This window comes from Alosa sapidissima, chromosome 6 (assembly GCF_018492685.1).
Source record: "Alosa sapidissima isolate fAloSap1 chromosome 6, fAloSap1.pri, whole genome shotgun sequence".
NCBI classification, from domain to species: Eukaryota; Metazoa; Chordata; class Actinopteri; order Clupeiformes; family Clupeidae; genus Alosa; species Alosa sapidissima.
The window spans coordinates 2058726-2082831 of record NC_055962.1 but is presented as its reverse complement, the minus strand read 5'-3'; the positions used below and the strand labels follow the sequence as shown (position 1 = coordinate 2082831).

Below are 24106 nucleotides of genomic sequence, written 5' to 3'. Positions count from 1 at the left end.
TTTCGTTTCAGACTACTGTTACTTAATTTGTGCATTAACAATAACGTTTCAGACTACTGTTACTTAATTTGTGCATTGACAATAAAGTATTACATGAACTAAAGATGACTAAAATCTTATGTAGAAGAAGAAACATTCACAAAACATCCATCCATCCAAAAATGACCTTTGTTTTTGATAGCTGTTGAAAACGGCATGGAACTGACAGAGATGTTTTTGTTTATAAATAAATAAATAACATTATGCTGATACCTTTTGCTTTTCCCAAATACAATGTAGCCTACAGGTGTAAGTGACCTTTCATCAATCCAGTTGCAATGGATGAACTGTGATGAACTGCCCTACTTGTGATTGTTTAGAGATTTTAAAGGTTTTATAACAATGCTACATCTTCTTTGGCTATTCTACAATCTATTCACCTTTTCAGCACCAGTAGGCTACTTTCTGTGCAGCCGCACACACACACACTCAGGCATGCCAAACAAGCATACACAAAAGTTTCAAGAGTGGGGGATGGAGTAAAATATGGAGACAAATTGAAGTGTGATTTATTTTCGCGGAACGGATGTACAGGACTGAGCGGCGGTCATATTTTGTACCGCTATGCGGTACATCTAGTTTATTTCCCTGATTACTGACATAATGTCAAAATCTTAGGAGTAATGTTATGGTAGCCTAACTGGCTATATTAACGATGGCAGGATAACCGTAGCCAGCCAGGCATGATTTTTAAAACACGGGAATCTCAAACCGTTGGGGGTGGAATGTTGAAGCTGTGATCAGTTGATGTCTGCTTGGTGGCTGTAGCCAATGGTCCTTTGCCAATAATGCTACTAATCAAATTTAAGATCGATCCGATTGAATGCATCATTACAGTATTGCACTTCATCTTTTAGGCTACTTCTTAACTGACCTGGGTGAATATGCTTGATCGGTCTTCTTTCTGCAATGTTGACAAATATTTTGAGCTTTAGCTGATAGCATATCCTTATTTAGCAGAGGTCTAGCTGTCTTCGTCTTTTGCACAAGTACTGTGCTGTGTGTTTGTATCCCTCCCTTTCATTATCTCGATTGTCAAAGCAGCATGATCAACATAGTATTTCAGTAATGAACATTTACATTTCATTAAGCTTACTGTTAGTTTTCGCGACTACAGTATGATGAACAGTTGAATCCCGCCAACTGTTTTCTCTGCCTAAAACTGTTCAAAATAAAAGTTATCACTACAATAATTCCCTATAAAATACTTTAACCATTTAAACTACTCCGATTTAATGCTACTGTTGCAATCAGGAAAACCCTAAAGCTAAGCGCAAATAGAAGGAGGAACACGGGTCATTCAAAAGGAGGATTTATCTTTTCGTAGCATAATCCTTCTGGTTGATATGTAAGGGATAATGTATAGAACGCCGGTTATTATGGGGAAAATAAGTCCCGACAGGGCGAACCGGACCCCGACGTGCCAGCGGAGGGGTCTTGTTTCGCCCTGAAGGGACTTATTTTCCCATGATGACCGGCGTTCTATACATTATCCCGCTTATTATACGGCTACTTGCCAAAACGAAAAAATAAACTCCATGATATGTCTCTTTACACTTATTTGTTACCGTTTCGTCGTGGCTTTTGCTGAGAAACAAATAGTTCGCAACACACGCTGAACTTGAATCAAACATTCTTTAGAACACAGCTGATCAACCGCCTGCTTTCACTTTTGAATGAAGTTCCAAGCACAAACTCCGTTGCCATTGACAGCGGTCATTCTTGTTTTCAGAGGTCCTTTCCCAAGAAAAAATGACCGCTAGAACTTTCGGAAATCCCGTTCAAGTCAATGGAGCATTCTACTTGCATTTTGAAGAGCCGTATAATAAGTAAGGGATAATGGAGGACACAGTGGTCCAAGACCACCGTGGAGTCCATTTTCCCGCTTATTCCACTGTTGTCACTTGCGTTGTATTCATTTCCTGTTAAAATTTCAACGTTTTAATCGCTGAAACTGTCTTGTTTGTAGAACTAATTTCTTTCGACACATATCAACTAATTTCTCAACTCACAGGACAAACTGCCTTTACTAGTTCTAAATGGATGGTTGCTACGGCCAAAGGCCAGTCGTTAGTTCTATCTCTCCCGTTGTCAAGCGGGCGTATCCCAAGATTCTGATGAACTTTAGCTTTGAAACATTGCTTTTACTTAGCCTGCTGTCATCCATCTAGCTAAAAGCCACCTCCGTCATATGCTACAATGTTGCAATGTTCTGAACGTCTGCATTTTACAGCTCGGATGCAACGTGACAGTTCATTTAAACTTCACAACGAGTTCGGCGAATTAATATACAAGTGTGATACGGCCAAAAAAATGGATCTACTTCATAGGTGTGCAGATAACATACGGTTAATGGTCGTTCTAAATTACGTAGGACAATGGGAAATTCAACCAAGCAGTGGAATAAGGGAACTTAACGAAAATAACACCATAAAAAAACATGTTCTACACGTTAGTTTGGTACTTGGTATGCCAGACTTAACAGATGTATAAAGCTTCAAACTTTAACATTTCCCAAAGGCAAAGGTAGGCTATATATAGATGTCAGGCTATATAGATGTCAGTCAGAGAAGCAGACTCGTTTTCTTTTTATTCATTTTCTTTTAAAAAATGTACACTCAATGTCACATTGGCATCATATCAGTTGTTTCATTGGAGCATTGCTCATGCTAATAAGTCATTCAGTGAGGGGGAATTTGTGATGTGTGTCAGATACTATATCTTTGTTGCTTGCTACAGTACTCATTCCTGTAAATGATCATTTGTAGCATCTGCCAAGTGTCTTACTTTAAATTAAAAAGACAAGCTATTTAAACTGTAACGTGTCTCTTTAGGCGTAGGCCTATTAGTCACTGTTGCTTTTTGTAGTGTGGGCATCTTTTTTGTTGTGCATCTCTTTTGAGTGGTGTAGATTGTTTTTGGCTCTTCGTGCTAGACTGGTTAGCCACCCCTGGTCTAGGGGATCATGAGTCTGTAAAACATAATTTGCCCTCCGTTGTGGCCCAAGAGAGCTGTCTTGGTCCTCTGCTTTTTACCCTATAATATGCTTCTGTTAGGAAACATCATAAGTCAACATAATGTCAACTTCCACAACTATGCAGACCATACCCAATTATTTATTTCTGTGGAGCCAACAAACCCAGATGGCCTTTCCTCCCTTCTTGCATGCTTAGCCAGTGGATGATTGCATGCAATCAGTGGATGATTAACATTTTTTTAAAAGCTAAATGACGATAAAGCAAAGATACTTTTGGTTGGACTAAAATCAGAATGATACACCGTTGTTAGTAATCTTAGGAACCTGGCACACCAAGTCAAATCAAAAGTAGCAAGCCTAGGTGTCATCTTAGATACAGAGTTAAGCTTCAAGCCCCACATCCATAAAGTTACCCAGACAGCTTATTTCCACCTGAGAAACATTACAAAATTGCAGCCTTTTTGTAACACTACAAGATGCAGAGAATATAATCCATGCCTTTATCACTAGTAGGTTAGACCAGTGGTTCTCAACCTTTTTTCAGTGATGTACCCCCTGAGAAATATTTTTTCAGCCAAGTACCCCCTGACCTGCGCATTTTTAGTTGAGAAAAAAAAAGACTTAAAACAGAGCAATAAAACAAGATACAGCAGTAATTTTACCGGCCCTGGTTTGGCCTTCTTTGCCACATGTCCCTCCGTGTTTTCACAAGAATTACCACTACGCTTCAACCATGACTCCATCGTTTGAGTTTTGAAAGTGATTGACAAGTGATGGCGGGTGGCATGTGACAGGTTGGGTCGAACCATGGTATGGGGGGGGACTCTGGGGGTTTTTTAGGATAATGAAATTGAATAGCTTACTGAAATATAAAATTCATCCTGAAATATGTATTAAATAATTGTTTTTAAAGTATTTTTAAATATATGTATATTTTAAAACCTCACATACCCCCTGGAGTGCCTTCACGTACCCCCAGGGGTACGCGTACCCCCATTTGAGAACCACTGGGTTAGACTACTGCAATGCACTTTTTACTGATCTCCCCAAAAAAGCATATAAAGAAATTGGAACTCATACAGAACTCTGCTGCTAGACTTTTAACTAAGACCAAGAAGAGAGAGCACATCAGCTGAACTGCACTGGCTCCCTGTTTCCTATAGAATTGATATGAAAGTGCTCCACAGGCAAAGCGGAGAAGCTGCTTTTGATCCATTACTAGTGCAGTGCCCGTTCAAACATGCCATTGCTGTAGAAAACCTGTAGCACAATTACATGCCTGCAGGTCTGCCTGCTTTAAAAATAGCATGATAGGAAAAAACATCATTCCAGCTAAGCATTCAATAATGAATACTGAATATTTAATATATTAGCCTATAATTAATGTGCACTTAGCAAAATGTAGGCGTGGCTGCATGTGCCATTTCTGAAGAATCCAGAATGACATAAGCTTAACAGCTGTTTTGAGTTAAGGCTATATGTTTATTGTTAAGCTTATTGAATAACTTCCTGATGCTGAAGACAAACCATTTTGTGGAATGATGCATCATCGTTTGACATTTGCAATGATGTGACTCAATCTCTGGTAAGCTAGCCTAGGCCTATTTTCTTTGTCTGCCACTCGTTGTCTGTAGCTGATCGAAATAACATAAGCCTAAAGCTTTGATGTAAGGCTGTTTAGCCTATTGAATAGCTTAATGATATAGACAAACCATTTTGTAGAAAGATGCATCATCATATGAGATTTGCAATGATGTGACTCAAAAACAGTCTTTGGTGGTAGCATAAGTGACGTCGCTCTGTCTGCCACTTGTTGTCTAGCTGTGTGGCATGTCTTCTGAAACGTTGTTAAATTCGGGACCATTAGCCTATCGCTCGTTTCAATTTGGGACCTTGCAGTCGGAATTGTCGTTTGTTTATCCAAAGTCTCAAGTCCAAAGTAGCCGGGCTATTCGAAGCATCAGTTTATTGCACATACTTTTTATGTCATTTTGAATAGCCAAGTCAAGTCAAGTCAATTTTGTATTTCTATAGCACATTTACAAACGCTGAGCCGCACCAAAGTGCTTCACAATAAAGTGCTAAGTGCAATAAACAAAAGAATGACCTAAGGTTGAGGGGAAAAAATGAAAGAGGCAACAAGACAATGACTGAAGGAGTTAAAATAATGTAAAAAAGAGAACATATAAAAAGGTAGCCAAGGGACATTATGCACTGGCACATAAAAAGGAGACACTAATCAAAGGCAAGTGAAAAGAGGTGGGACTAATCAAAGGCAAGTGAAAAGAGGTGGGTCTTTAAAAGGGACTTAAAAACATTTAGAGACTGGGCTGCACGGATGTGGAGGGGGAGACAGTTCTAGAGTCTGGGGGCTGCTACTGCAAAGGCTCTGCCCCCCTTGGTTTTTAGCCTGGACCTGGGCACTTCCAACAGCAATTGGTCAGCTGACCCTAGTGCTCTGGAGGGGATGTGGTGGTGGAGAAGATCAGATAGGTATGTGGGGGCCAGACCATGGAGGGATTTGTAGACAGTCAGTAGAAGTTTAAAATCAATGCGGTAGCCGATGGGGAGCCAGTGGAGCGAAGCGAGGTCCAGGGTGATATGTTCTTGCCACTACATACCCGTGCTTGCTGGTGTGTTGTTGCAAAATCCGCGGACTCATTTTATGCAAGGGAGTTTTTATTGTTGAGGTCAGACATGATAATCATCCAAACATCTTGCATCTTAACCCGTGATTACAGTGCTGTGTATGAGGGGGAGTGGAAACGGTAGAGCAGAGAAAGCTACTGTGTGCTCCTTTTACCTATATATTTAATAATATCTTTTGCTTTTCTTATCTAAACAATGCGTGCCAGTAGCAAGACACATGCCCAGTATGAAATCGAACGGACGAACGGTTCGACAGATATGCGGTTAACAGACAGACAGACAGACAGACGTTCCTGCAATTTATAGACAGATAAACCGAAGCTATGGAACACCCTGCCTGTACATCAAAAAGGCAAATTCTGTAAATATCTTTCAAAAAGACCTGAAAACATATATGTGACGTATATTAGAGCTTTTAGTTAACTCACTTTTATCTTGTAACCTATTTCTTCACATTAATTCATTTTTTCAATTTTACTGCTGCTATTTACTGCTGCTAATTACAGGGTCTTCCTATTTTCACAGCATTAATTCTAATGTATGTGTTGTTGTATCTATGAAATGGTGTGGGGGGGTGCTGATGAAATGGGGGGTGTTGGTGTGTGTGTTGGGGGGTAATGTGGTGTGTGGGGAAGTGGGGTGTACCTGTGTGTGTATGTGAGGGGAGGGGGTATGTTGTGTGTTTGGGTGGGGGGGTGGTGATGAAATGGTGTGTGTTTGGTGGGGGGTTAGTGTATTGGTGTGTGTGTATGTAGGATTAATAGGGTGGGTATGTGGGTGTGGTTTGGGGGTATGGTGTGTGTGTGTGGTGGTGGGGGGGGATTAGGTTGTAATGGTGTGTGTGAGTGAGGGGGTGTGCCTCTATGTGTCTTTGTTAAGCCAAGTTTTTGATCACAAAATCACACTATGGATAGTAAATATGGACTGGCCCGTATTCACAAAGCATTTTATCTTACCACTAGGAGTACTCCTAAATCACACTAAAAGATTTTAACTAGGAGTTTTCTCTTAGACCTACTCTTAGTAAGGAAAAATGATAACTCCTAAATTAAGAATGAGCCTTTGTTGCTATGATTGACGTCATTACTCGTGCACAAACTTGATTGAAGTGACTACCTTGATTGGCTGATGATTATAACACGGGAAGGATGCCAAAAACCTCCCCTAAGACGATGAGTGACAGGTCTTGGCTGGTGAGAATGCGTGTGCTAAACAAGTACCGTGAAGGATGGAAGATTAGGAATAAATAGCCTAAATGAATAAAGAGTAAGATAAAGCAAATAGCCTAGTAGCATAATGAAATACACTACGGATTGATGCAGTATCTTTGCAACATTTACATAATCTGTATGAATTTACATTGAAATGTAAATTAGTTTACATGTTGACAATAAATGGTTTTGGTTGTTGTTGGTGGTGTTATTGCATCCCTTAGTTACAACGCACAATAATTGAGAGCTGTAGCCGCATCCCACAATAGATTGGATTGGAACCCACTCATGTCAAGTTCCAACTGTTATCCTATCACTGTGGATAAGCTTGTTTGTTAAGTCACTCCAATCAGCTGAGGACTGGATACGCTTCAAGGAGCTAGTTATGAGTTCTCTTCCAAGCTTTTCAAGCTCCTGCACAAGTTTCTCAGTTGTTTGTGGTGATGCAGGGTCATCTGCCATTTTGCTAACATAACCTTTAGCCCTCTGACTTTTGTCTTACCACTTTTTTACTTGTTTGCTCTTTCTGTCACACTGAGATGTCTACATTCAACAATTTCACTACTGTACATCCACTCCCACACAAGTACAGGCCCAGAGTCCAGTCATAGGACTGGGGCAGAGAGACCTCTTCCAGTAACCTAAAGGTAGCAGCAAACTCAATCTTCTCAATAATTGCGAACATTTTACAACAGATGATGTCAGTGACTCGGAGCATCCGCCATCTTAGTCAGACTTTTTCGTAACTCTCACCTCTCTCAAATATCAAACACAAACATGCTGAACTGAACTGGTACTTTCTCATTTGAACTAAGTTAAACTTGCCTCTACAAATTCTCTCTGATTTCGCCTAATCAACCTCAATGAAAGTGACGCAAAATTCACTGCAATGAAAATATACTGAAACAACTATGGCTTATTACATTAGATGAAAGCAGAAAAATGGTCTTTTACACAGCATGTCCAGCGATGACAACCCCTTCCACACCAGGTGCAATCGATCCTGATGGGGTAACAAAAAGGTATACTAAAGATACTGCAGGGCCGTGTGCACTCAAATTGAGGCTGAGGCACCAGCTTTCATTTCTACCGTATATTATACACTACATAAGTAGGACAATTTGATTACCGTATATAACGCATGCTTTGCACTGCAGGACATGAACAGTAAATGAGTCTTTATATTTAGTAGTTAGTATAAAAAGTGAAAAGGTGTTATTTGTTGTGTTTATTTATTTTAAAATACCTTAATGCTTTGTAAAATATTGGAATTTATTTTATTAAGATAATTTTTTTCATTCAAAAATATCATAAATGATAAAATATATAGTTGTCATTTAAATTCTATTATATTTTACACCTGCAGACATGATGAAAATGCAATAACCATTTATTTTGCACAAGCAAGTCAGTTCTCAAATGTGCGTGAGAGTGCTCTTGAGTGTTCATAGATTATCTTTTTATCTAAGAACAAGAACACATTGGTGAATGCCAGAATCTTCGTAAAAACCGCGTAAGTGGGTTTTAAGAACAAATTTCTTCGTAAGAATGGTTGGTGAATGAGGCCCATTGATCGTAACACCTAGATACTTATATAAAGACAATTATTGAATTATTTGCTTTTGCTGTGTTACAGGACGCCCTAAGGAAGAAATAGCAGATACACAGCCTTTCCAGCCGGTGGCCTTGGGGGATGCGCTGCCCTTCGACAGTAGCTTGGTATCCCCAACACCTTCTCATTTGCCGTCCCCAGAAGAGTGAGTGGCTTCACAAATAACAAACACTGTATGCTATATACTGCACCTGATTAGGGATGCTCCAATATCACTTTTTCATGCCCAAAACTGATATAATATTAAGTTGGCTGGTATTTAGCAGGGTCTTTTATCCATAGCAACACAAACTGGTGGGTCTGGGAATCAATCCCGTGCCGATTGATTGTCAGACAGTGACATTACCGCTGTTCCACCACACTCATATGGCAACCTTGAATGTTTGCTGATACTGATACCAATCCACTACTGTATTTCCCCTCTATAAAAACAACTAGTATTGCCTGGATGCATGCTTTAAAGGTAGCAATGGGTTGAATCAAGCATTCCCAACAATGTAATGGATCATCCACAAATGCACATTCCTGTGAATGTGATTTATTATTCATATGCATCTACTAATCTTACTAATTTAAATTAAAATTTACTTGTCACATACAATTATTAAAAGTATATATGCATTGAAATGCTTTGTCCACTGACTCCATGACTGTGTTATGTCTGTATTAATAAGGAAATAAATAGAAAAGAAAGAAGACAAGAAGAAATAAATACATTTCTAAAGTGTATGAGCTGTTTCCAACATACTTGTGCTCCAGCTACAGTCCGCATTCAGAATCCGGATAGCCTGGGTATAAAAATGTTTTTGCATTCTCTGTATTGGCTTTCAGGCAGCGGTAATGTTTCCCACAGTTGTTGGGTGCCTGAGATCTCTGATGTTTTTCTTTACTCTGGACTGACATCTCTTGATGTAAATTTCCTGAAGGTTGGATAGTGCACACTAGGGGTGGGCGATATAGACAAAAAATAATATCTCGATATTTTTTGTGATTTTGACGATAACGATAATTAGTCGATATCCTTTAAAAAATTGTTTTTGTTAAAGTCTGAGTTACTTTACAGCTCATTATTTATGAATAGCATCATTACAATAATAACCTAACCTGTGACTTTTTAACCAAATCAACCAAAGCATTGTCACTCTATGACACATTTCCAATTCTGCCCCCACTTGTGTGTGTGGCAATTACATGGTCTAGCCAGCTACGTTAGAGAAGATGAATAGGCCTAACAGTTTCCCAAGAGAAAGTCTGAAGCTGAAGTTCCTTTAAATAGGATTCACTGTAAAACTAAGCAGACCAACAGAGTACATCTCAGTTATTTCCTTCGATGTTTTGTTTAAGAGCAATCATGTAGGTCTGCATTCCAAGTTTCAGAATAGAAACTAATGCGTTAGCTTATGGCTAATGTATATGAGAAATCCCATAGAGATGCTAACGGTTAGCATAATCAGTAAACGTAGATATTTAGAGCGAACTTCAGTCCATTTACTAAAGAGTGACATGAGAATAGTTCTTTGTTTACAACTGACTATTAAAATACTCAAAGGCTAATGTTTTCTCTCCATATAATACCGTGTAGGAAAAAACGTGACTGTCTCATCAATGCTACTTGAACAGAAGTAGCCGCATAAAATCCCAAGTAGGCTACTCTCACTGCACAAAATAAACATTAGGCGTGCGTGTGACAATGCTGAGGTAGCCTAAAGTACTTGAGGCGTCTGAGGTGGAAAAGATGCTAGTGTGCCTTTCTCACTAGTGAATCGGTGTTCTTGATCCAAATCAGGTCTGCGTCAGGCCTGCTCATTGTTCTTAGAAATTAGGCTTACTACTGCTGTGTTGAACTTGACAATGAAGCTAGACTCATATATTGCCGTACAATTTGTGTACCGTGAATACAACAGTGGACCTAAAACACAGCCCTGTGGTGCTCCTGTGAGGGTAAGGGATGAAGAGGTGTGGCTACCCACTCGCACCACCTGGGGTCTACCAGTCAGGAAGTTGAAAATCCATTTACACAGAGATGAATGCAGTCTAAGATCTTCCAGCTTAGTGATGAGTGTAACAGGTTTGATTGTATTAAATGCTGAGCTAAAATCTATAAACAGCATTCATACATAATTCCCTCCCATGTTATCAAGGTGGGATAATGCAGTGTGTAGTATGAAATTGATGCCATCATCAGTAGATCTATTAGAGCGATATGCAAACTACAAGGGATCTAGATTTTGGGTCAATGAGGAACAAATGTAGTTTTGACTAACTCCTCAAAGCACTTAATGGCTATAGACATCAGTACAACAGGGCGGTAGTTATTCAGGCCGGTAGGGTGTGATTTCTTTGGAACACGGACAATTGTTGATCTTTTAAAACATGTTGGCTAAAGGAAGTTTGAATATTTCTGTGAACACTGCAGCAAGTTGATCTGCACATGTTTTGAATACTTGTACAGGAATGCTGTCTGGACCTGCCACCTTTCTGGTGTTCAAGCTCCTAAATGCTCTCTGCAGGTCATGCTCTGAGAGGGTGATGAACGCAGTCTCCTCTGGGCCTGGCAGGACTGATGCGTATGCAACGTACGCGTGCCTGGGTTATATCATCCGCGTCTGTGTCAAATCATGCATAGAATGCGTTGAGTTCATCTGTCAGTGAGGGGTCAGTGTTGACGATGGTGGAAGTGTTAGCGATTTGTACACTGTACATTGTACATTGTCCGTAGCCCTTGCCACATGTCCCTGGAATCTGATTGTTAAACTGGGACTCGATCTTTGCCCCATACAGTCTCTTGGCGTCTTTCACCATCCTCCATAGATTATATGCGACAACTTCATATTCCTCCATGTTTCCAGATAGAAGTCCAGAGTTGTAAGCAGCAGTGTGTTTATTCAGATCTTCACAGCGGGAGTGGTTTACCCATGGCTTTTGGTTTCTGTATGTCCTCATGGTGGCTTTGGGGACAGTGTCATCCACAAGCTTTCCTATAAACCCCTAGCCTGACGAGCCAGACCCAAATTAAAATGTAGGGTCTGGGGACTCACCATTCGCAGTGCTCAGTTCGAGGGGCGGGATAATCGGTTGTCTTTCAAATTCCCTCTGCACGCAATACGATAGCGCTACAACTCATGAGTCCCATGCGTTTTCCCACCAGCGGAGCTAGTTGGCTAGTTCAAACTTTTGCTAACTTAAAAAAAAGCTTAACTCGTGTCACGCTGTTCGCCAACAGCAACATCCACCTTCTTTGTTTTCAAGTAGCAGGGAATTCACAGCGAACTCTGCCATCAATCATTATGTTAAGCCCGCCTAACGACTATACACAATGTGATTGGCCCTATCGAAGTTTAATTTTTCCAGCTCGCAAGCCAACGGAGAGTTGCTAGACTAGCCCGGGCAGCAAATTAAAGGCCTTTTTGAAATCACCTGCCACTATCACAGCTGCAATCAGGTTGTCATTCTGTTGCTTACTGAGAGTCTCATACAACTCCATCAGTGGTGTCAGTGTCTACTTGATAGGAGGGATAGACGAGAAGGATGGCTTCCCTTTATAAGGTGCTGACGAATCACAGTTTGACAGTGACCGTGACTATACCTAATTTGATTGGTTGACCCAAGCTCTTGAGCCTGTTCCGGACTCCGGCTCGCTTTCCACATTGTTTTGTCCTCCTGCATCTTTTGAAGTTGGTACGGTTATCGGCATTCCGGAGAATCTCACTCGGCCAGATTGATTCTGATTCAGTTTAGTAGGAACCAGCAGAAAGGCATCCGAAAGCGGCAGCACCATAGCAACAAGCAAAATTTAGCTGAAAACGAAGTAATTAGCTCAAATATTATATTGAACTGCATGCAACTCACTCTAGCAACATTAACATATTGTACGATAATGGAGTTTTGAAATAGCCCCACATCATCACATACCCTTCACCGAGATTGGCATGGCGTACTCTCCATACGATCATCTCTCAATGCAAATCAAACCAGCTATTAGGCTAACTGAAATAAAACCATGCCAATTTCTAGGTATGGTGAAGGGTATGCGATGATGTGGGGCTATTTTAATTCCAAAGGCCAGGGAAACTTTATCAGGATGCATAGTATCCTGGATCCATGAAGTAACTGGCCTTTAAAAATAAAAATCTGCCTGCCTCTATGGGCATTTAACATAGGGGTATGTATATTTATTAGCACCTGTATTTTAAGGAAGAATTTCAATTTCAATTTAATTTCACTTACATTGCGCCAAAACATTACACATGTCTCACATGACCTCACGCGTGAATCACACGTATTTTATTTATATTTCCCCAGTGAAGCTGCAATGACCCAAACAACCACCAGGTTGCACTTGTGAGCAGGGTTAGAAACGTCGGCTTTTGCCGCTCCAAGGCTGTCAGGTTAATTTATATAGCGCATTTTAATACACAGAGGTCAATCAATGTGCTTTACATAAACAAAAGCAAACAGTAATAACACATAAAAGGGCAATAGTGAAAGAATAGTTTAAAAGGTAAAGATCATAATAATAAAAAAATGTAAATAAATAAATAAAAGAAAACCTAAAAACGCACAAGGTAAAATCATTTAAAAATAAAGAATAATTAAAAAGACAAAATAAAAGACACAAGGTAGAATAATTTTCAAGGGAGATTCAGAATTTGTAACTCAGTGCAGTTTCTGAGAACAGTTTGGTCTTAAGTCTAGATTTAAAACTGGCTACAGTTGGGCCCTTTTTAATGTCATCCGAAAGTTGGTTCCAGAGCTGAGCCGCATAGCAGCTAAAAGCTGCTTCAACATGTTTAGTTCTAACAGCAGGTTTTACTACCAGGTTTTTCTCCTGAGAGATCTGGAGGTATTAAGGTCCTGCTCCATTTAGTGATTTATAAACAAGCAGTAGTGATTTCTGTGAAGCAGCTGTAATTCTGTGACTTACTGGAAGTCAGTGCAGGGACTTAAGAATTGGAGTAATGTGGTCAGTACTTTTAGTTTTTTGTGAGAACCCTAGCTGCCGCATTTTGTATCGCCTGATGCAGTTTGATAGTCTTTTTAGGAAGGCCTGTGAAAAGTCCATTGCAGTAGTCAACCTTGCTGGCGATAAATGCATGAATGAGTTTTTTTTTAATCATCTTTTGACATCAGCCCTCTAAGTTTGGCAATATTTTGAGGTGGTAAAAGCTAATTTAGCTATTGCTTTCATGTGGCTGTTGAAATTTAGATCAGAGATGGGACCAAGTCACACATGTGCAAGTCTCAAGTCTTAACCTTCAAGTCTCAAGTAAGTCTCAAGAATTTTTTTCTTGGTCAAGTCAAGTCACAGGCTATGTCAAGTCAAGTCCACAGCCAAGTCAAGTCACCTTATTATTGTAATTTTACCTGCAAAATCTGATCTTAATAATGTGAAAAGACAAGATATAAGTAACTGTTAGTAAATGACAATAATTTGGATTTGCTTTTTGTAGTTTTTATTTACTATCTTGCTTAGCATCAAAATCCTCCAGACTTGGCCCTTCAACACTGATTCTTATTAGTGGACTATGCTACTTGTTCCTGATGTTAATGGCTACTTCAGCTATTATTACTAGGGCTGTCAATCGATTAAAATATTTTATCTAATTAATTACATACTCTGTGATTAATTAATCTAAATTATGATTTTATTGCTATGAACATATCTTAAAAACAATTTTGGCAGATGAGTGAATCAATGAAGAGCCAAACCAACATTATAGACTTTAAAGCTCAATGTCTCTCTTTAGTGTTAATTTTGTCACCTATTTTAAATTTAGTCTTAGTCTTCGTCTTGTGACGAAATGTCCTTTTTAGTCTTTGTCATATTTAGTCACTCAAATATCATTTTTGTTAGTCAAGTTTTAGTCAACTAAAAGTCTCGTCATTTTAGTCTACTTTTAGTCAAAAGAAAACTAAAGCTATCTTAGTCTCAGTTTTAGTCAAAACATTTTAGTCTTTTTTTTATAACAAATTATTTCTGATTACCATTTCAGTCAAATAGTGTTTCACACATCTCAATTTTCTAACAATATTGTGTGTCCACAGCTACAGTTATAGCTCGGCTGGGATTTGGCCATAGACAGTAAAAGATTTGACTGGACCACTGTCATGATCTTCATAGACCAGTGTTTCACAAAGTGTGGTCCGGGGACCACTGGTGGTCCGCAAGCTATCCCAAGTGGTCCACGAGCAGACGTGGTAAAATATAATATAGATGAGTTGTTTGCAATATTGAACCAACTTGTATGTAAATTCAAACTGTTCTACAGCACTGTCTATGTCAGATAGGCCAGTTTAAATCATATGAATCCTCTGACACAATTAAACAAAGTGCAGAGACAATAAGCAAGGTGGTTCAGTGAGTATTGTGTAGGCTAATATACTGCTAGGTCTATTTTTTTTTTTTTTAGCTAGGTGGTCCGTGCGTTTCTTTTTTATTGATTAGTTAAGTGGTCTTTCATCTGAAAAAGTTTGAGAAACACTGTCTTGGACCCAAGTATGAATGTTTTGCAACACAAACTCTCAATCTTAGCTAACTTGCTAGCGAACTTTCCATATTAGCTTACTTGCTAGCAAACTTTGCATCATCAGTGTAACTTGTTAAATGGTTGACATTACTTGCTGAAAATTTTCGTATGGACATTCTGGGGGATGTTAATTTGTATATGTATGAGAGAAGCTTCAACTTCTGGGTATGTAGCATTGTGGCATAAAGCCTAACTCTGGCAGAAATCTCCGGTGTTCTTGTTCCATGTAGTTTCCTGCTGCAGCCACAGGGTTGCAGCAACAGCACGTAGACTAGCCTACAGGAAAGCTGCTGCGCATGAACCATGAACTCATTTGGAAAGGTAACAGCTATTCTGTCTTCTCATTTTGTAGACGAAAATGGAAGAGAAATTTTATCTTAGTTTTTATTTCATGCAAAACATTTTAGTCTTGTCTTTTTTCGTCAACAATAATGCATCTTAAGATAGTCTTAGTCAGTGTTTCAGGACATTAGTGCAGTCTCGTCATCGTCTCGTCTTAGTCATGGAAAAAAAGGTTGTTGACGAACATTTTTCCTCTCGTCTCGTCTGACGAAATTAACACTATCTCTTTTATTATAATTTTCCCTTTCCCCAGGCTCAGGCATAAGGTAGTGCCTGGTGTCAGATTTTTAGCATGATAAATGCAAATGACTGAAGTTACCACTCACTCACTGTCAATGACATGTGCAGAGTAGGCTATCCTAACACCAAGGTAAAATGTGATATACCCCCCCTGATTTATCCTTTTTATGGCCATTCGAACATGTTGTAGATTTTTATTCACATAATTACTAGGTTGTTGCCTTTTCTATCCAGTAGGTGGCAGTCCAGGATAAGAAATGGAGCAGTTCAAGTTTGAGTAAAAAAACTAAACAGTAGGAAATAAGACAAAGAAAAGCAGCATAGCCTACAAGGGCAAACGGAAATGTAATGTGTAAAGTTATTGGAATGGAAATAAATGTAACCACCGTCAACATACTTTTGAAGTCATTTTGTTTCAAGTGTGCAACAAATGTAGTCAATTTAGTAAGGGGTTGGTCATAGGGTCGGCTAAGCTAATAGGCTACGTTAGCAAAGTTAACTTTGACCAGGCTGGCGGCTAGCATTATCATCAAAAGGTGTGCTGCCAACTCGTACCTCTGTATTGCTTTGCACTGTTCGTCTTTTGCCATCTTGTGAGTAATTCTTGAAGCCGAAAGCGATGACCCTAGGTACCCCTCCGGCTGACATGTTGATGTGATATTTGATCTAAGTGGGCGTGGTGTACGTAAGGTACGAGAGGGCATGACAGATGATAGTGTCGTGCTCCAGTCATGACAACGCTATTACGCTCCAGCTGGGTAATCAACTTTATTTTTTTCAATAATTTATATATTTTATATTCAAACTGAAAACATGACGTGAATAACACTCAAGTCATTGTGTCTCAAGTCAAGTTCCGAGTCTTTAACTTCCAAGTCTGAGTCAAGTCTCAAGAATTTAATTTTGGTCAAGTCACGAGTCATAAATATAGCGGCTCGAGTCGACTCGAGTCCAAGTCACCAAGTCACAAGTACCCATATCTGATCACTGTCAATTAATACACCAAGATTTTTAACAGTATCCATGAGTTTTTTTTATTGCTTTCAACCCTTTTGTGTCAAGGAGTGGCAACCCTACAGTAAGTCTTTCCTCCTTTTTACCAAATATAATTACTTAAGTTTTTTGTTTGTTCAGCTGAAGAAAATGTTGAGATATCCAGGTGTTGATTTGTTCTATACACGGGTTTCCCGTTTACCAACAAAACTAGATGCGCGCGCAGCCGTGAGGCAGAAGACGCTTGGTGGCCGTCCACAACGTTATAAACTTAACCTAAATAGTCGGCTGCTGTAAGCTACAATCGGATTTTTTTGTATACCCCTGTTGTCTCAATGATAACATCTCATTTCAGACTATATTTTGATATTTTCAAACAAAGTTTGATGTTCATTTGGATTATTAATATAACATCGTATTTTGTCATTTTTGGCAAAGACATGCATTTCGTTAGGTATATTGAACATATTTAACATTCTCTAACCATCGTGATTTCGAATTGGTGCCGTTTTCAGCACAAAAACTCATTTTATTCTTTTGCTCTTTTGCATTGCTCTATGCTGTTCTATGGTGCTTTCTGCCTCTTGGTTGTGCACACATGTTTTCGTGACGTTCCATAGAAATCCATGTATACACTGACAGAGATTCAAGGGGACCATAGTCATTTGGTGACATAGCTAAGTAAGGGATAACGGCCGCCGAGGTGTCCTGTTATTCGGAATTAATGGACGAGGGCGAGGGGCATAGAACTCCCCGACGCGCAGCTGTGGGGAGTTGCCTCCGCCCGAGTCCATTAATTCTGTATAACTGGACACACCTCGAAGGCCGTTATCCCGCTTATCACCCGGTTGCCATTGTAAAGCAAAGGAAACACGTGGTTCTGTTTAAAAATAAGCTCACTAGTTCAGCTTGTTGTACAACTTTCGTTGGCCCTATAACAGCGATAGCATGGACAGTTAGCTTGTTTACAGTTGATTCCATTGTTGTGAAGCCTGCCTCCAGGCTCAACCGTCGTCCTACTATCGTTGTTATAGTTACCATTCATAAGCATTGATATGGAACGGCGATTAAACTTTTTTTTACCAGATCTACTTCATAGGTGTCCCGTTATTCAGAATTAAAAGCCACCCCGCCAGCCAATCAGAAGAGTATTTCTTCTCTCCGGGTGATAAGTAAATTTGTGTGTCATTTGCATAGCTATGATATGAAATCAAATATTTTGGATGATTTGTCCAAGTGGGAGCATATAGAGGTTGAATAATAGTGGCCCCAAGATCGACCTCTGGGGAACACCACAGGTCAGGGACGTTGGTGTTGAGGTACAGTTTCCAATGGCAACAAAGAAACTCCTTTCTTGTAGATATGATTTGAGCCAGTTGATAATTATGCTTGTAAATCCAGACCCTTTGTGATAACAAGGTCGAGGGTATGGCCGAGAGAGTGTGTTGGCACCTGTACATGCTGTGTTAGGGAGAAAGTATCGATTAGTGCAATTAATTCCTTGGCATAACCTTGGCCTTTCAGAAATTTTCCACATGCAAGTTTAGATCCCCTGATATAATAAGACTGTCAAACTCTATGCAAATGACTGATAGTAATTCACCTAACTCTTCAAGAAAGACTAGCTGAATGTTTTGGAGGCCTGTAAATAGTCACTAATAAAATCTGAGGAGAAGACTTAATGCATGTACACAGATATTCTAATGAAGTAAAGTCACCGAATGATGACTGATTGCACTGAAAAGACCTCTTGAAAATTGTGGCTATCCCCCCACCTCTTTTATTAGCTCTGGTAGCACTCAAATAACTGAAATTGGGGGAGCTGATTCGATGAGAGTAGTAGCACTGTTTGCTTGTTCTAACCATGTCTCTAACCATGTTAAAAGTAAAAATCAAGGCGCGCCAGTTTGCTACAGTATGACCATATATTTAGCCTACCCAACGTTTTTTCAGTTGTTTCCACAATATTACTTCCTGATAAGCTTTCATTTCGATGGCTGATAGGCCTACAGTACGTCTCCTGCGACAGTCCCAACATTTAGCACTATAATCAAACAATCCAAAAGTAAATTGGGCCTAAATCCCGAAGCAAACTGAAAATCTTCTGTTTTTAATATAGCCTACCGATACGCTGCTCCAAACGACGCGCAGTCTCACGATAAAACTTATTGTTTGTTATTTTATGAAGAGGCATCTGGCTGTTTTGTTTATGTTTGTTTTGCTTTCATTAATGGTTTAGCTCATGAGGTCACGACAGGGACTTTGGAATTATTTTCTGAGAGGGGTTGTGGATGATGTGAGCGGGAGTCCGGGGGTTTCTCCCCAGGAAAAATAAATACATTTTGACTGCTAAAAACACCATTTTAACACAGTTTTCGGAGGGACAGAAATACCAACAGAGAAAGCAGTGCCCGTCTTCTGTCTGAACATTACCTACCTGCAATAGGCTATCACTTCACTGCTTGACACTACCCCACATGAAGAAATGTTGCACGTTAACAATGGAGAGAACCTTTCAGAAATTATTTATTGTGCGAATGGGTTACCAAAACCATAGCTTTTGGTGAACGGAGATACAGATCATCACCCTAATATATTTTATATATTTTAAAAGCTGTGTCATCACTGTCATGGCCACCTGGCTCACAGTAGCAATGACATAGGGGAGACCACACCGTTTGTTAAGTTAAATCCAAAATAATTTATTAAAACATTAACTTATACCATGAAAACATAATTAACATAAACAAGTGTATCAAGTCAGTAAATGAGAAGCAAGAGAAAGCTAATCAAAAGTGTAGTGCAGATCAGTAAAGTGTAGACTATGTGTAATGCAAAAAGGCAAAAAGGATGAGGCTGCCGCCCGCATGGAGGCCAGAGGTAAGCCCAGTCAAACAGAGCTGTGCATGGCAGAGCATGGCAGAGCCTGAACTACTGGCAGGAGATGGTTTTTGAACAGTCCCGCCAATAAACTGCTGTCTAGACTTGATGGCCTGAACAGACAGCTCCCCCTTCAGACTGGGGGGAGAGAGACCGCCAAACATTATCTCAAATGGGGTAGTGAGCACACCCAGCACGGCAAAGCCGGGCGTGACATCACCATAGGCTATTTGCTACGATATTTGCTACTATAGGCCTACAACAGTCTACTATTTATTTGGGCTGTTTGATTATATTGCTAAATGTTGGGACTGATAGACACTGAAGTCTGGGGGCCTACTGGTTAGGGGTTCGGGCTTGTAACCGAAGGACTGCCGGTTCGATCCCCGTCCAGTAGGAAAAATGTGGGTGAGGGAAGTGGTTGAACACTGCTCTCCTATGCCCACATCCACGGCTGAAGTGCCCTTGAGCAAGGCACCTAATCCCTCACTGCTCCCCGAGTGCCGCTGTAGCAGGCAGCTCACTGCGTCAGGATTAGTGTGTGCTTGACCTCACTGTGTGTTCACTGTGTGCTGAGTGTGTTTCACTAATTCACAGATTGGGATAAATGCAGAGACCAAATTTCCCTCACGGGATCAAAAGAGTAAGTTTCATGTAGTTGAAAGAGTGTTGGAATTTCCACCCGCTGTGTTTATTGCGAGACAGGCAGTCGCTTTCAGTCATTGAACGTGCGCTGCTGTAATGGAAACCTTATTGTGTAGCCAAGTAGGCCTAGGTTAGCCTAAATTGAGTTATTTTTTAATTATGCATGATTTACTTACTTACTACCTCGCGGCAACAATTGTATTTAAATGTAGTAGCCCAAGCGACTGGTAGCTTGAAAGCGACATATTGAGACCCATTAGGACAACGACTTTTCTTTGGCAACATTAGGCTATTAAGCCAACCAACAATATAAACTATTAAGAAGAGCTCGTTAATTTCATTGAGTTAAATCAAAACAATGTTTTTTAGATAGTCATAGGCTACATAGATTTACAGGTAGCGCTATCTATCATCGTTCGCCAAACATTTTAATTCAAAATTGTAAATCTTACACAAAAGTATAAAATAATCTAAACTTCATTCACTCTCCGTGTATAGATGAAGACAGACTTGCAGAACAGGCTGCAGGGCAACAGTCTGACAGCCTGCATGAAAGCATAAATGGTCCGCACTTAAAAGAGTTAAAGAGTGCAATATCGAAGGGCCTTTTTAAAACCAAGGAGAATGCCTATAGCGATGCTGTCAGCTCTGCCATAAGCAGTAACTGTGATTACCTTTGCACATTTTGAAAATGTTGTTTTGCACTTTCTTTTGCACTTCAGTGTTGTATAGTTTGTATACTGTTTATTAAAATCGCACACATTAATTCACTGTTCTTATTTGTAAATATGTGTATAGTCTTGTATAGTTTGTATACTGTTTGTTAAAATGGTGGAGTCTTTAGTGTAGCCTATCGCACAAACAGTACCATTGCAGTGTAGTAGCAGTGACATTATAAGAGTAGTAAAAATAACTGTATGTGCGGGATAGTACAAAGAGCAGCAGAATATGGCTATGAATAAATGTAATTACAGTATGTACATTTATAAATATAAACAGAACAATATGGGTGTAGATATGTTTAAACATGGGTTTGAGGAGTACAAAACTAACATGTTTCCTGTCAGAGTGTATACTTAAATGTAAAAAATGGGGAAAAGCCCATTTTGATATGGTGTAGTGGGAAAAAAATCCTAGTTTGACTGAAATTACATGGACATTACATGATGTGCTAAGAGTCATATTTGTAATTTTCAAATTTTTTTTATGGTGGTGGCACCAAAATTATTCTACTAAGGCTTCCTAAATGGTCAGTAGCGGCTTTGCATCGTTCTGTCAGTAAATTGGAAGGAGAGGGTCCTAAAACAAAAGCAGGCTAGGATGTGATGGGTGTTTTCTAAAAAAACTTTTATTTTTTATATTAAAATTAATTTTAAGATCAACATTGAGATAGACCAAACTTGTGTTGGGGTGGTTCTGACACCCCCATGACAATGGCCATCTCTATTACTATCACTACTATTATTACTATCTCGTGCTTGATATGAAAATAAAAATATCTTACTGTCAATTTTTCCTTGGTAATATAGGCAGTGTGTTCCTTGCCCAATGGATGAGATGCTCTGCCCTCCCACAACCCCAGAGGGCCGCAATGATGAGAAGGCCTTGCTGGAGCAGCTGGTATCTGTCTTGAGTGGCACAGATGAGAGTGAACTTGCAGAGTTAGACCGCGCACTTGGCATTGACAAGCTGGTTCAGGTGAGGACCAGTACAATACAGGAAAATGGTACCGGAAACTTTTGTGTTTGAAAAGATTTCTTATATTTTTGTGGAGGTGTTAAACTCTAACTTCAAGTGTTTATACCCCTAAGAAAAATGAACAGAATGTTGGATAATTTAACTTCATTATAATGGCTACTTTGGCTAAAAAACCAACATGTTTCTCCATGTTGAATACAATACAATGTTTAATACATGTTGAATGAAAAGCCCTGAAGAAGACCAAGTTGTTGGTCAAAACATGTTGGCTTTTTAATCAATGTAGCCATTATAATAAAGGCTTTTTAAACTAATCCTTCCTCATACGTAACCTCTTTGGGAATGCCTGAATTGTTCTTTATATGATCATGAATTGATTTGTTTCTAGCCTGTAACAATTTTATATCTGAAACCACCATGCCAGTGGAATAATGGCTAATGCCCATTGAAACCATCAATCCACAGAGACAGAGTATAGAGAACTGGTGAACAGCTTCGTGCCGTGGTGTGGAAACAATTACCTCCTCTTAAATGTGGCAAATGTGTTCCTTGCTGTTGCTATAGCAACACCAAGATTTGGCTTAGCAACACCTAAGCAACACGAAGGCTACCAGAGTTTTGTTTTTGTTAAGAATGAAAGAAATTATGAAATGAAAAAGTGAATGATACAGTGTTATAAATATAATGATAGAACATTCGGTTTGTAGCCTAAGAAAGTCATAAACGTTTGGCTGAAGGTAGCCTATATATGACAGGATTTATTTATGGTTGTACAGTATAGCCTTTTGCCAGCTGAGTTTGCCAAATATATGCTAGGCCAGCAAAAATGGGGGGGAAACAATTGTCTTTATTACACCATAACTTAAGGAAGAATTTTATCTTAACGGAAAAAAAAAACCCCACAAATGACTGAGTAGATAACTTAATATTGAGGTGCTAGCCTAGTTCAAAGTAAGTTACATCGTGCCCTTTGGCCCGTAATACAGGAAAATCCCCGACACTAGTTAAACAATGGTGTTCACATTTATGTTCACACTTGGTTCACACTGGGTTATGTTCACACTTGCTTGCTTTCTGTCATGTTTCAGTTCGAAAAAACCAAAGGCAGCTAAAGGCAGTTGATTTTTTTGTCTTGAATTTGTCTTTTATTGCCATAATAATGTGAGTTAATCTAGAGTTGACATGAGCTAACATGCTAGTTTTAGCAACTATAATAAGCACACACAATGACTAGAAACTTTGGGACATTATGTCGATTTTTACCAGTTTTATGTTACGAATGACTGGCAATACAGTTTAACTCACTGTGCTCAAAATTGATCATAATAAGTTTCACCGTCAGTATCTCCACTCTTGCCAGTTGTTATGGGATATGAACATCTCTCTAGTCGGCTTGTAATTGGTCAGCTGCCCATTTTATCCTGAGAGTTGTTATTTCTGTACCAAGTTGTTATGTTCCCAGAAATAGCAGACTATATTGTGGCATAGTACAAGGGCTTCTGCAGCTCTGTGGATATTCTAAAATTCTTCAGCCTTCTGAGGGGATACAGGCGCTGTCTTACCTTTTTCTCTTGGTTTGAGATATGTGATGTTCATGAAAGTTCCTCAGAGATGTTTACCCCAAGGTATCTGAAGCTGCCCACTCTCTAAAATAATAAATGATTGGTATTGTACACTGGTGACTCTCCTGGTATTTAACATTTTGAGCAACATTGTGCTCTTGAACAGTCCATCGCAAGTCAGGTGCTCTTGAGCGTTTTTTTCAGGAAAGTGCAGCAAGAAAGGTCCCACCTTCGACCATGTTAATGGTCAATCATAGACTAAGATTTTGGCCCCACTGGCTCTGCCCCTGACGAAAACAGAAAGGATGGAGGCAGCAAAGATAGAGGAGTTATTTCAGATGGGCAAGAACAAGGTAGGCAAAATTGGTCTGCTTGTCAAAATGTTAGCATTAGAGCTGGATTACTGAATGAATGTTCACTGATGTTAAAGCTCACACGCTGTTTAGTCATAAAAACTGTAAACTATAACAACACTAAAGGTAACTTTATAGGGCTGTATAAACAATGTACAACAAATGTTTCGCTGCCCACGGGGGGTGGGGGGTAGATGGGTGTGCATACCTTAACATTCATTCCCGCAGGCACTCCTGCCTGGTTAGAGCATTATAGAAGCACAGTTAATAACATTCTTTGTAAAAATATATATTGCCTTTACAATTGATTCACACACACACACACACACATTTAAAGGAGCGATTTTTAGGATTGTTACCGAACGTTCTGTAGGCCAA

The 24106-nt window shown here is 39.5% G+C and overlaps 1 protein-coding gene across 3 annotated transcripts in view; it reads left to right on the top strand.

Moving 5' to 3' along the window:
* Nucleotides 1-24106, top strand: part of ncoa1 (nuclear receptor coactivator 1) — a 159222-nt gene that overhangs the window by 94263 nt on the left and 40853 nt on the right. For all 3 annotated transcript variants that reach the window (XM_042094295.1, XM_042094296.1, XM_042094294.1), the window contains exons 13-14: nucleotides 8513-8633; nucleotides 21645-21813. In XM_042094295.1, coding sequence (XP_041950229.1) covers nucleotides 8513-8633; nucleotides 21645-21813 — 290 coding nt within the window. The remainder of the gene's footprint in view (nucleotides 1-8512; nucleotides 8634-21644; nucleotides 21814-24106) is intronic.